General features: G+C 42.4%; 1 protein-coding gene across 1 annotated transcript in view; it reads left to right on the top strand.

Moving 5' to 3' along the window:
- Positions 1 to 11,991, top strand: part of T265_00285 (hypothetical protein) — a gene marked incomplete at both ends in the record, with an annotated part of 149,090 nt that extends 137,099 nt beyond the window's left edge. Inside the window, one exon of the mRNA XM_009164030.1 lies at positions 11,954 to 11,991. Coding sequence (XP_009162294.1) covers positions 11,954 to 11,991 — 38 coding nt within the window. The remainder of the gene's footprint in view (positions 1 to 11,953) is intronic.
- Positions 11,992 to 13,821: the final 1,830 nt, after the last annotated feature.

The raw sequence follows: 13,821 nt of genomic DNA, 5'->3' as shown, positions 1-13,821 counted from the left end.
GTGATGTGCCCTTATTGTGTGTTGTTGTTTTTTTCTCTGATTGCATCACGCATTTTCTGTCACACGATTAGAGCTAAATGGGTTCACGGATGAGTCAGCTTCCTTGGGTCTGCACTGAACGCTTGGTATCTGTGATAACCTACTATCCGGTTTCCCCTAATAAGGCTGATCGAATACATGGAGTGGGTTTGGTAGAACTATGGAACATTCAGGCAGCAACTTGGCCCTTTGCCTTTGGTCTCCGAGCATTAGTCTTACGGTGCTTTGTCTAAATGGATCGTACTTGCATTTTACAACGGACGAACCAGAATTAAGATAGAAGTGATTAGTTTCGCTATACCCGTGCTTCTGAAGAAATTCTTGGCCTTTGTCAATAGCATGGAAAACGCGACATGCGTCACCCGATCAAACTGCGTGGACGAATGCACTCTCATGTAATGGCATGGTGGAAAATGCAGGAAGAACGGAATTTGATCGACTAACACAATATTCCTCAAATCAAAGTAAATGGAAAGCCAATAGCTATGCATGCTTCGTAGAAGAATTGTCCATGAAAGAGCCCGCGAGTTGACCAACCGAGTAAGAGGGTGTTCTACCTGACAATGGCACTCAGGGCTCACTGGTCGAGTTCACCGTTTCCTACCTCCATGAGGCACTGCAGCGGTAGGCCAATCAACATTTTGGCCACAAGTTTTCACTGACCGTTAGTTATACGAGACTAAATTTGAGTTCTTTTTAGCTGTAACGTGATATCACTTTTATCCACAAAACTATGGTAATTGTATGACATTTGAATGGACAGTGTGATGTTTCATGTAGCATTTAGACAAAAATATCTGTATTTACGAGAGACCACCTCATTTTTGAGTACCACAGCTCAATTTTACCTAATATTTCGCTTTAGATCATCTAGTGTTGCGTACAATGCTTTCGCAAAATCGCTTTGTAGACGCAGTCTTCCATAAAAAAATTTTCCAAACACCTCCACAAAAGCTGCTCAGTTGAACAAGGGTCTCATAGTGTTTCTGACTTTTATTAATACGCATTTAATACCAGTAGTACATGGTCAGCCGAAGTAGACTCAACCATTTCAGATGACGTCTTTGGTGATCCAAGGTTGGCTAGTAAATGTTAGGCCCCTGTTTTGAATGGTTGCAGAGCTTTTAGTCCGTTGACCTTCTTCAAAAGTCATACTGATGACCCAACAGGACTGATTCGATTATATGCACGAAATATACAGGTCATAATTTGTTAAGTAACTATTCATCTAATTAATTTGGTGAATAAAAGTGATGTGTTTGTATAAAAGTAATGATTAAACCAGTTCAGATATGCCTTACAATTCTGGACGTCATTTGTACCAAGAAAGAAAACAAACTAGAAGTTGGAAATTCCATCCATAAACCAAGTATTCTGCCGACTCTTAGTGACGGTGATCAGAACAAACAACAGAAGCAACTATAGTCACCTCTGTCACAGTCATCGAGGTGAGTTTTTACCGGCAGTAAGTGGCTTACAGCTGTCCTAATCTGGTATACCTAATTCCACTAACAAACAGATCAGAAAACTCCAAGGCAATTTACATTCTATCATCTTTTCACAACTGTCATATTTTGGATTTGACACCGAAAGCAGGTTTAGCACTTTAGAGGTAGGAGCCATGTAAATTCGAAGTAGCCCAGTGATTATGATGCGAGTTTACTGACTGGAAGGTCAATGGTCAAAACCTAACCCTGAAAACTTGACAGCTATTGTCTGTGTTTGAAAAACTTGGCAGTATATCGATCCTCGTACTTCACCCCAGTTTCACGGCAGCTACGCAACGAAAAGGTGACACAACCAAGCGTTACTTTGTTTACTTGTATTACTTAAACCTTTATAGGCATGGAAAATATGTGCCAAATCCATGATCTAAGTGTCCGTAAGGCGAACACATTTTTGGCACAGGTGTGCACAAAGCACGATTATCATTGTCTAATGCAGAATTCACGAGCCGCTGCTGAAGTGGAACTCTCTATTCACCTAGATTTGTACACCGACTCCGATCTTCTCCCTTCAAAAACTTCCTGAGAGTCTGAGTTTTCAGAAGGATTTTAGGAACACGCATGACAAATAAACTATTTTGTTGGGGCACTCTTTCACAGTTCATCATGATGAAGAAAAAAGGTTTTAACGCTTATTGACTAGCTTATCTAATACTCCACTGATCTCAAGTTATATGCTAACGAAAATGCTGTGTCTTCACACCGGATATCGATGTGATAACCAAAGCAAAAGAAACGTAGTTCAAAATGCAGACAAAAATTGGACCAATTTAATTTGAAATTCTTAGCTGACGCCACTTGCATTCTACTCAGTAACTTCAGTTGTTATTCCTGCCGGTACTGGGTCTGTTTCAGCGATCGAATAAAACGAGAATTCGATTGCTTTTTTACAAGGATGAGAAATTTACAAAGCTTTTGACTCCAAAAGTGACCACATTTTTTTTCAATGCATTTTGGCTGTACGCACTAGATGGACTTCGCATTTCATTAGCTTGTCCATTGCTAAAAATAAAGGGCCATTTTAGTCTATGATGTATGGTGTGATTAGAAAGTAAAGGACGAACCCGTTCAAAACCAAAAATCGTCGATTTCACTCCGATATTTCGAAGAACGATCAGGCTTTTCACAGTTTGCCATGTTGAAATACGCCGACCATCCATACTTTGCCTAATACGTTGTTTTACGCCATTTATCATTCGATCTGTTTCATTCTGACGCCATTCATACCTTGGGAGCTAACATACCGTTTACCAACACTGAATTCTTAACGTCTTCCCAGGGAAGCCTCGGATCATCAGTCACCGGCATATATGAGCTGAGTACAGCCCACATGTGTTTCTGTGTCAGTCAGTGAAAACTGCATACCTGGTCCAGTGGCCACAGTATATTCGTGAATAGAGGGCTAGTGATATCACAGCATTGGCAAGTTGTTTACGTCCTCGGTACATCTCAACTGGTGATTAGTTAAATCATTGACTAGATATGGTTGCGAGCTCGTTGATTAGATTAGATGAGAGTCCGTGATATTGAACAATTCGGTAAAACGGAAACATATTCAAATAGGGACGCCCTAACTCCACTGTCCAGAAATTTATGTCTGGCAGTCTAGTTTGATTGTTCCCCCCTTGGGAAAGTCTGTAATCCCACACCAATAAAGCTAGTGTCAAAATTCGCTATTTGTAGAGTCTGAAGAGGCGTAGTTTGATTATGGAATTGAGGTTATACGAATGTGTCGCTGGTTCACCTGATTTCTTTCAGAAAATGCACAGTTTCTATGCTTGCATTGTCGTGTCTCCACGTTTTGTTCACACCTTGGCATAGTTCCGCAGAAAACAACCCAGATAATCCAGTGATAGTCCTCTCATTCCTTCATTTTCAGTGTATGGACCCAGAAAGGTCAAGCCGTTTATCCTAGCCAAGGTCTTGTGACAAATACGTACAACTTTATCTTAATAACAGCGCTGTATTTTCAGCGGGTTTAGGTTGAGTTGACCGCCACACGCGCCCACAGGGAAAGAAATACCTGATCGGAGAATAAGATTCCTAACGAGCATTACCCCCAGGAAGGAATGCCTGCGGTCCTTCGAAAATATTATTGTGACAGGAATCCCATTTACAAGCCATAAGTGAAATAAAACACTTTCTGTTCTTTTAACACCTCAAGCGGTTCTGGTGGTGGGCGAGAATTTTATGGCCCTACATCAAATCACCACATAAATATATGTTAATTTTTGGCAATGTCAGGGATTGTATCCACCAATCAAGTAGATCACTGCAACAAAAAACTGTCTTGCACTAGTTACCACCTTAATAAAAATATGCTCGTTTGGGTGGATGCGTCTCTTTAAGAAGCAAAGTCCGTGATTGTAAAATAACGTAACAAGAGTAAAACAAGCCTCCACTGTGGTGAACACGCAAACTACAGAGTTATATTGGGCCTGAAACAGTTGTTCATTTTCTATACCTAATTTTACTGCGCCTTTCGTGACCTCTCACTCACCAAATGCAGAAGTTAGTTGCTTTCCGAATCACACTAGCCAGTAGGTCAGATTGTTGTTGATCACGTGCACGAATTGACCAAAATTATTGCAGGCTAAAGCCTAGGAAGAGTGGTAGTCCGACGTCAACCGGTTGACCCACAAGCGGGCACGGGACTTCGTAAGTACGATGGCCACTCTCTCCCGAAGTGTGCGTGTGACCTGTCATCCGACTGCGAACAACCCGCTAGATGGATCATCATTTAAGCGGAATATGTTCAAGAAGTGCTTTATAGCCACTGATATTCAATTATTCCGTGATTACATTATCTGTCGCCGACGGGTCACCCATCACGATTATCACTTTGGTAGAGCTGAGTTAATTGCTTGGCTATGTCCCGAGTGCTTGAAGTCGTAGTTAGACCTCAAGTCATGATGTAAAAATAATTGGTCTCCACTGATTGCTGGATTCCGTAACCCTAAGTTGTAGTTTTGAATAAACCGCGATCAGTTGTGCCCCGTACTCCACAAAATGAACAGTCATCATGATCGCCATGACTTCTGATTAAGATGATCGACACAGTAATTCCATCTTGAGCGTTTTTGTGAACAGTTATTGGTTCTACTCGCAAAACCGGTTATAAAGATCTACGGTTGTGTTACAATCCTGGCTAAACTTCCGGTTTGATATGATCTTCCGACAGCGGCAGTTCGACGTCTGGAATGTTCGCCTCAACCATCCTTTGACAACCAGAAGACGTAAGTTATTCAAATTTCACCTTCTGGATAATAAATGTGACATTACAACTACCATATGAGTTCGAGAGACTCAAGAATTTACACTTTTATATCGGTAAATAGGTGGCTGTTTAACGAATGCTGTGCGCAGAACTCTATGCTTTGAAACAAGGACCTAAACGTTCTGTGAAAATAACCGTCAAACTATGACATAAAATTGGACGAGGACAGTCACAATCTTAAAATTAGACTCGCTCGAACAGTACTCATTGAGGACATTTTGCGACAAAGATCAAGAAAGCTGTAGAGTATTCGTAATTTACCCGCAACTCTTCATTTGAATCAGATTGTCAGGTCTAGAATTGCCGGGCTGTCGCCCGTAATTTGCAACCACAGCAAAAAAGCTTAAAGTAGTGCTCATTTACTGAGTAAAAAGATTCCATCTGTAGAGATGAAGCTGAAAGCATCATCTGCGTCTTCCCAGTTGTTAAGTTTGTGGCTTAACCAAAGCGGTTACCCTTCCGCACATTGGATAGCGCTGACGCTATCAAGCACTTTTGCATTCCCAATCAGGTGACCTTCCCTTTCGAAAGATTAAATTACCCGTAGACACAGGGGACCCATCACCTCAACATACACACCACAGTTACGACCACCCACGACTGTTGCTCTGGTGATTTGCCCACTGTGGTACGTCGCAATCAATCAGAATGTCAAACATCCGTTTCCAGCTAGCTGATGAGGGTAAGCAAAGAGACCGAATGGTTCTGGCAAATGCAGAATCTCACAATAGTGTAAACTATGGATATCCTCGAGGACCATCAAACCCATCAGCGATGGTTGTGTGTTGGTGTATGCATACTATACCCACCTGATGTTTCTTCACGTTCTAAGGAAACAGTTACTTTCCGATTCCGAAAACAATTGGCAGAAGCACCACAATAGCAATACTCCATCTTTTGGCCTGGATGTGCAAGTTGACTATGAGAAAAGCCTGCCACAGCCTGCATCATCTGCTGTTGACACTGGCTTTTATGAATATGACTTGATTCACTTCATCAACGATTCAAGAAAAGAACCTTTTTGACCACACGATACAGGAACCACGTCCACCAAATTTGTAAGGCGGTACAATAGAACTCAGAATTTGTTTGGTTTCCAAAATCTACTATTTTTATGCGAAGTTAGGGTAAACGTGCTCAACACAATTAGTTTTTTGGTTCTTGATCAAGCTTTGCTACCAACTTAAAAACCACTCATTTGACTCAAACGATAGATTCCAACGAAGAGCGTGCAGACACACCTTGTCTTAATTCCAAGTGTTCAAATTTACTGAACTTTTGAACAGGCGGCGAGCTGTGTTACATTCTGTCGTTTCTTCTCAACGAGAAGTACTGACTGGTTGGTAGTTACTCTGAAGCTACAGGTGAACTACCATTACACTATTCAAAATTATTTCGTCTACACATAGGACTCTTAGAAAATTTACCCCTTGACAGATACACGCGTTTGCATGTCAATTTGGTTTTCACAAAGGACTCAAGTGAATCTCTCTTTCGCGAAACTATTTAACTGAATGTGCTGGACGAAGGCCACTTCATGTTTTAGTTGGTGCGATATTCTAAATATCGCAGTATATTTTCATAATGAGAACTACGCCCAAGGTTGCTGAAGACTCCTCGACAACCCACGACTTGTTTCGTCCCTCTTAAGGCTCATTAAGTGGGCGCAGTGATGGTCAACCTTACGTTCTACTTGAATCCAAATTGAATGAAATATTGACAGAACCTCAGAGACTGTGCCCGCCTGATGGTGAAGTCTGTCGTGGGTAGTCAGAGTTTTCAGCAACCTTATGATTAGAAACACAGTGAAGTTATGTAGGTCACGCACGAAGGCAATGAAGGGTTGGTTAAAGTACCAGTTGCTCGCCGAGTTTAACACAGAATGTCCGGTGATGAAAAAGCAGCTAAACCCAGTGCAACCCACTCTAGGGATCATTTCGTTGTCTTCTTTAGTGGTTCTTACTTGGGCTGAGCTAAGTCAGAAGACCACATTGTAGAGAAGCAGAGGACGAGAATGAATGGTTATTATACATGTTTACCGTATTGCGCTTGCTTGTGTCACTCATAGATATTTGTTATTCGTACCATTCACTTCAGACGAAAATCCATTTTGCCTTCGCAAACGCTGTTAAAAGTATCCGAGCGCACAGAAGTATTCCGGTACAGAGCATGCGACGTGGTTAGATTTCCGTATACACCGTCCTTTAAGAGTTCATATTGTGGGTGCATGTAAACTAACTTATTACTGAAACTATCAGTATGAGCGCAACAGAGTTTCGCAGTAAGTATCGTAATTCAGGTAGGGAACTCAAGTAATCTGCCATGTTATGGTCAAGTTGTGTAAAAAGGACTGCTCGGGCTTACCGCGATGTTTGTGACTGGTCAGCAATGCAATAGGGAAAAAAACGATGGGCGGTGCAACGATGAGCGATAGAACGATGGGCAGGCGAATGTGCAAGCATACGGTATTACATTGTAAACTGATGGATCAGGCAATATCTTCATGGCGAATGGGTGCATAACGGAGCAAACAGCGACAAACAGAGACCCGTGGAACACGCTGTATTCCTAAGTGAATGTCATCAAAGCATAGGAGAATAACCTCAAGAAATGACAGCTGCCAAGTATTACCCATCAAGCGCAATGACAGTGTAGCTCCAGGGGAATTCCATTGTAACATGTCTCTCTTACCAGATGTTCCGGTTTTTTCAGAAAATGAAATCAGTTTTCCCAGAGTTGCCTGCAGATTACAAAACATTAAAAGTTAAGTTCCCGCTTGCTCCATATCTTTAAAATGAAAAAGTATTACAGATGAAATTTCCGGAGTTTTTTGTCAAAAGAGTTCCGTGAAAAGTTGAATTTTATTTACCCCCCGATTTTCTAATAATGTTGTGCTAAACTAGGAGATTTGTTTTTTTTCAATCTATGGTCCGCTGACGATTTGCTTGCTCTGGACTGTGGTGTCCACACGAATGCCAAAGCAATCTGTATGCGCTCTATATCTTGTGCCCAAATTGCGCGCTTCATATGACTGGCACCTTTTCCCGCGTTCTAAGTAAGAAGGCACCAAACAATGACACCAAATCAAGGGTTGGTAAGTGCCACCTTGGTCGACCTCATTTCGCAGTGATCCATGATACATGTTAAAGGCGATCCGGAATATCGAACAAAAACTAGAAAAACATGTAAATTCGTGTGCAGCTGTTGCAGTTTGGCCGGTGAAAGTGAATTTAGGCAAGTAATGATGATTTTCTGTGCACAAATGTCAAACCAACTAAAGGGTGTCGCTTGCTGCACTAGTGCTTACATGGAAGATTTTCATCACGAAAATTTCAAGAGCTTTGAATCTCTGCTTCCTACGGGCACGGTAGTATGTTCTTGAAGCTTTCTCGTAGTAATATCCCAGACTTGTATTTTGCCTTACAAGTAAGAATATGCTGAAAAGCCTAGAAGAACTCTGCAGACAATTCATCCTTGTTGGGCCTCATCAGGAGTGCAGATCTTACGAACCCTTACAGATAGTCTAGACTGCAAGCTGAGGATTACAACGGAACATGACAGTTCGGCAGAACATAACCTAAACTGTACCAAGGTCTGACATTGCAGTACACCCCTTAATCTCTTAGTTCTCATCTGATGTTACCAAGTCCTCGATCGACAATTTGTCAGGCGAAATTTCGTCACATTTGAATGAATCAATACCAAACGGATTCACACGTAGTGTCACATATGGGGCCGTATGAAAGTTTACCTGACACAAAAATCCTTACACTATTATCCCTACCAGGACAGTCAGTCGAACGTTTGCCCAGTGAGTATGAAGCCGGGCTTCAGACCAAAGTTGCAGCCATGAGGTCAATTCATTCGTGCTCTTTTCAGGAAAACCTCCACAGCTAATAACGATAGTCCAAACGTGCTAGTTAAAATGACCCACTACCTTTACGCCATGGGTTTAAGTTAATATCAACAAAAGATACTTCTGAAAAGTCGGATGACTGTCAGACAGTCCCGTTCAGTTTCCGTAAAAATAAACAACCTAGCCTCATGTATAAAAAGAAATATAACACAGCAACTCGGTAAGGAAATTTGGATCATAGATAACTTACCGGGTAAACTACTCGCTTGGTTTTTTCATCAACGTTAAGAACGCAAGGGCACAGAGGTTTTTATAGTGGGTCGTCGTCAAATTCCACACGTTCAAACGGGTGGCGATTCAGTTACTATTTACTGCCTGCCATGCTCACGTACGTGACCATTTATCAGCGGGAACGAACATGCGTGTTCTCTATGATGTTCGGATAACGTATATAACCACGAAGTTCACAAAACGGCATCTCCACATGATCGGCAAGAAAGTGAGAGCGTATCGTCGGTCATGGGTTTTCACTCACGAAACATGCCATATGTTATGCTACACGTCTGTTGGCGTCGACTTGGTTTCTATGGGATGAATTTTCCATCCTTCTACACGCATACAATCACTGCAAACAGTCAATAAGCTCCAAAAGGTTCGAAAGTTTAGTTCACTGCGCTTCCAAAAAGTTGGACACAAAATGTGACGCAATCCTTTTGAACGTCGGCGCCGTCTGTAGTGTAGCGAGTTCGTGAAGTTCACACGGAAGAGAACATTTGCCACAAGAAATGTGTAAACATTATGTGCAGCGCTAACAAGGAGCTGGTTTCTGGTTGTAAACTATGTGCTGCTAACTGTTCACGGTCAGTATCGATCCAAGGTGGTTGTAGCAATGTCCAGGTAAGCATATCTGTCCCTTCCTGTCACTTGTCTATTGTTCGTTATGAATTATCGACTTACCCTCCAGCATAAGTCGAGCTAGCTTTAGGCAAGGAAGATCGATTACTTGTGTATTTTCCTCTCATACTATTCTTCCTCTAAAACTTTTTCAGCTTCGAAACGAGATTATGAATTATTCAAAACTGTTGATCAGATCAACATGCTGACGTCAAACACAAGGGCAACAAAAAGGTGCTCAACTTTCATAGTCACTACGAAATGTTGCAATCAACTAGGGTTGGTTACAGCAGTCGCTTCTGCTTAGGAAATATTCCCTCGATAGGGGGTTACTGTGTTGAAAAGTCTACAGTACTGCTCCCCAGTCATTCAAGATTCGTTCTACACTGACTTTGAAGAGGCCTTTTACTATCATTCCCATTACGACATCTCAAAGGAGCAACGAAATAGGTTTTAGTCAAACCAAATCCCCGCGGCGGATTTTCACTGTACGTGCAAGCGACATCAGTCCTAGAATCATTTTCGGCACCCCAAACTCAGAATAGTAGATACCAGGATCAAGTGCACCATAACCATTCTTTGATGTTATTTGAAAAGCGGATACAACGAATTTCGCCTTGTTATCAACCGCTCTACAGTGTTCGCACATTTTGTGTAAACTCTCTTGATGAGTTCCCTGAGATTGTTAGTATGTTTTGTATGAAAGAGAAAAACACGATCACAGAGAACAGTAAATTCGGACGGATTTCTCAGGACTGAATGCTTACGCTAATATTCAAATAACCTAATGGAATGCAATTTCATACATTGAAACCCACGCAAATTCTGTGCTGACGCCTACTTTGGGAAGTTTTGGTCCCAGCCCTCGCACAAAAACGTACATTGGTGCAGTAGATAAAACACCTCTGTTCGGGCTAGTTTTGGCTGGTCATGTCAACTTTCAGTATCAACTTATCGGTCCTGTTGTAGCAGCGGTGCAACTCGGCGTTGGATGGATACAGTAACAGGTGGATTAACTATGACGCGCTGGACATACGTTTGTCAAATAATGTTTTTTTTGTCCACCTTCACTATGCGCAGTGGTGCAACTCGGCGTTGGATGGATACAGTAACAGGTGGATTAACTATGACGCGCTGGACATACGTTTGTCAAATAATGTTTTTTTTGTCCACCTGTCACTATGCACAAGAGGGTACTGTGAGTCTTCACATTCAACTACAGCTGCTGGGTCGACCGTGGTATAAGTAACTCGGGAATCATGTGTAGGCTGAAGAATAAGTAACTCTCATCCTGTACATTTTCAACTTAATCACATTGGTGTTCAGCTCGTGGCCACGCGGTGAAGTGTTCAGATACTAGCCAAGAGGTCGCGGGTTCGAATTCCCCTTAAGATTAGTGAGTTTCTCACTGCTGATGGTTCCCAACATGGGTGCACCTCAATTTTTCATTACAAAGTGACTTTAATTGGAGTGGAGAATAACGATCTATACAGGGAACCGTCTGTGTGCCCTCTAACCCTATATAAACTCAATGTTATAACAACGTGGGTGAGCTGATGTGGGCAGTCTGGAAGCCACCACTGAACTCAGCTGGTGACTGTAATTAGAGACAACTAAATAATTTAGCCCCGTAGATTAAACCATAGGTGCAAGGGTGGCCCCAATCAGTGATGCCCCATACTCAACGGAATTCACGCTCTGATTTTTTAATAATACCGTGGTTCTGGGAAAATGCTTCCCCTACTTGTTTGTAAAATCAGTGCCTAATGACTGATTTCCTCAGGGTTCTCTCTTCTCGTGTCTTTTTTGATTTCATGTAATTCACATGTGGCCAAATGAGGAGTGTCGCCAGACAATAAGCACTGATGATTGAACCCAACTTGATAGCCTGATAACTTCCCCCTTTATCCACCTACTCTGTGTGCTTCCACCCTTTGATGTGGACTTATTAGAATACTTACGCTGGGACGGTAGGTCGACTGTTCAAACGAGAGTGGTGGGAGCATGAATTCCATTGTTTTTCCTTGTCACGGCCTTCGCACCCGACACCGGTATTCTTTCGTGTATATTTGTTTCACTACACCTACATACCAAGTCCCGTACTGGGTCCATCTACTCGTCAGGTTCTGACGTGTCCTTCCCCAACACTCGTATTGTAGCACCACCACTGAGCCGCGATCAGTGCTAGGGCAACCACAGTCATCACCCCATTCAGCTCGCCATTACCTCGCGTGTGGACTTTGAGGTTGCACTGTAAAGGCTCGCTCACTTCCTGTTGAACCTAACAACATGGACAATGGATGTGTTCCGTATGATTCTGCTTAATTTTATGTAAATAGTGTCGTAAGCTTTCGAAATCAGTTCTTCCTTTTCATACTCCAGGTCGTCGCACCTACGAGGGATTCAGTGTTTTCCACTGAGAAGTCAACAATAAGGTGGTGACTAATCTTATTTGGTCTTCAAACAACTCACACTTTGGAAACCTACTCTGGCAGACGGAGGAACGAGAACTCCCGGAATGTAACCGCCCGATGCATCATTACACTGTATGCCAAAAGGCGACAGCAACAGAAAATCCGTTCCTTCCTCAGCGTGGTAAACTACTGAGAAACAATCAGAATGTTGTGTCCAGTTAATCATCGATCCTCACATTTCCTCCTCAGGACTAAAACAGACTTGGAATCGAACAGGATGTTCCAGTCAAGGTTATGTCGGGTCCTGAGAAACTCTTTCACATTAACGCTTTTCCCTCATTAAGATCCGTCAGGTGGAAGTTGGAGGTACCGAACAAAGGCATGCGGATAGCTAACCGGCGTTATATCCCCTGGACACAGTCTGGCATTCAGGAAACCAACCACGTTGCCACACTGAGAGCCCGCAGGCCAGACAGTTTACGCTTCTAGGCCAAAGCTGTTGGTGATTGCTCGAAACGGTAAACCTTTCCATTGTACCGTCTTATTACTCTCTCCCACTTAAGGTAGTGTTCTGACAAAATCAACATGAGGTAAAGCCTAATATGGCCACCAGGCATTCGGCACTTTATAGCTGCGTTAATGGTATGGTGTTTGAATATTCAAGATCTTGCCTTTTCAAAACTCGCTCTTCATAGGACTTAAGGTCACATTTCAAGATTTTTCACCAACTCGCGTAACTGTTGCCTTACTGTCCATTGCTATGCTTTTAAATGTATCAAACATTTTACATTAATTTCTTTGATTCTCAAACACCGACGGTCTCGTTTTGGTCCTAGCAAACCGTCAACCGATGAGACGAAGTGACAGTTAAACTGCGGGGCACAACACCCATTTAACTCGTAGGTGTAGATGACTGCGTTGGAACATCACACGGAATGATTCACAACCTAGACATCCCGATTCAACACTGGATATAGTCGGTCTCAGAAGTATGACGGTGGGGCTCAACTACGTGGACAACCCAGTTACTTTACACTGCATTGGCTTGCTAGCCTACAATTTTCCGGTATTAAACGAACGGGTGCAGTTAGACTGCGCACAAACAGACTGTACAGTAACATGGGGTAAGACAATCGATTGCATCGTACGATACAGCTGCAATAACACGTACCAATGACCGTAAGTTTAAGGTGCACGCTGCCTGGTGTGACAGAATAACGTCAGGTCCTCACCAGAAACGGTAAGGTACACGACTGGTTACAGCGTCGTCCCCAACGTGTTCAGCCCGTCTCCAAGCGAATACCAGTGGTTGCCCAACTAGCTGCATTTTTGCCGACTGGTGTATGCACTTTTGGAACACGCATTACAATAAGCGCTTTGTTCTTTAATTAACGGAAAATTGACAAGCACAAAATTGTTTTTCGCCAGGACTTTTCGCAACTTCTGACGAAAGAAATTTCCAATTGTAAACAACCGAAACTTATCCAGGTATACTTTAAAAGCAATATGAAAGAAGTCAGAAAACCATGTACCTAGATTTATTTCGACTTCAAAGCCACAACACCTTGGATAGGAGAGAAATTCTATACCTGATCAAAACGGGTGAGTTATTCGTAGAAATGTGGATGGGCTTCACAAAGACATGACCGCTGATGACTCATACTATGAGTCGGAAGATAAATCGAACCTTATGCATGTGTTGTAAGACAGCAGGAGGGATTGAAAAGAAACCTAGTTGACCACAAAATAAAACTGAAATGAGCCCCATGTACATAAGTCACAAGAATACTTTGAGCTATGCAGTAACTTTTTTCACACAACCGTGAGGAATTAGGA

The sequence above is a fragment of the Opisthorchis viverrini genome (genome assembly GCF_000715545.1).
Source record: "Opisthorchis viverrini unplaced genomic scaffold opera_v5_3, whole genome shotgun sequence".
NCBI classification, from domain to species: Eukaryota; Metazoa; Platyhelminthes; class Trematoda; order Opisthorchiida; family Opisthorchiidae; genus Opisthorchis; species Opisthorchis viverrini.
The sequence above is the reverse complement of the archived record's forward strand: the minus strand, read 5'-3'. Positions and strand labels throughout refer to the sequence as shown.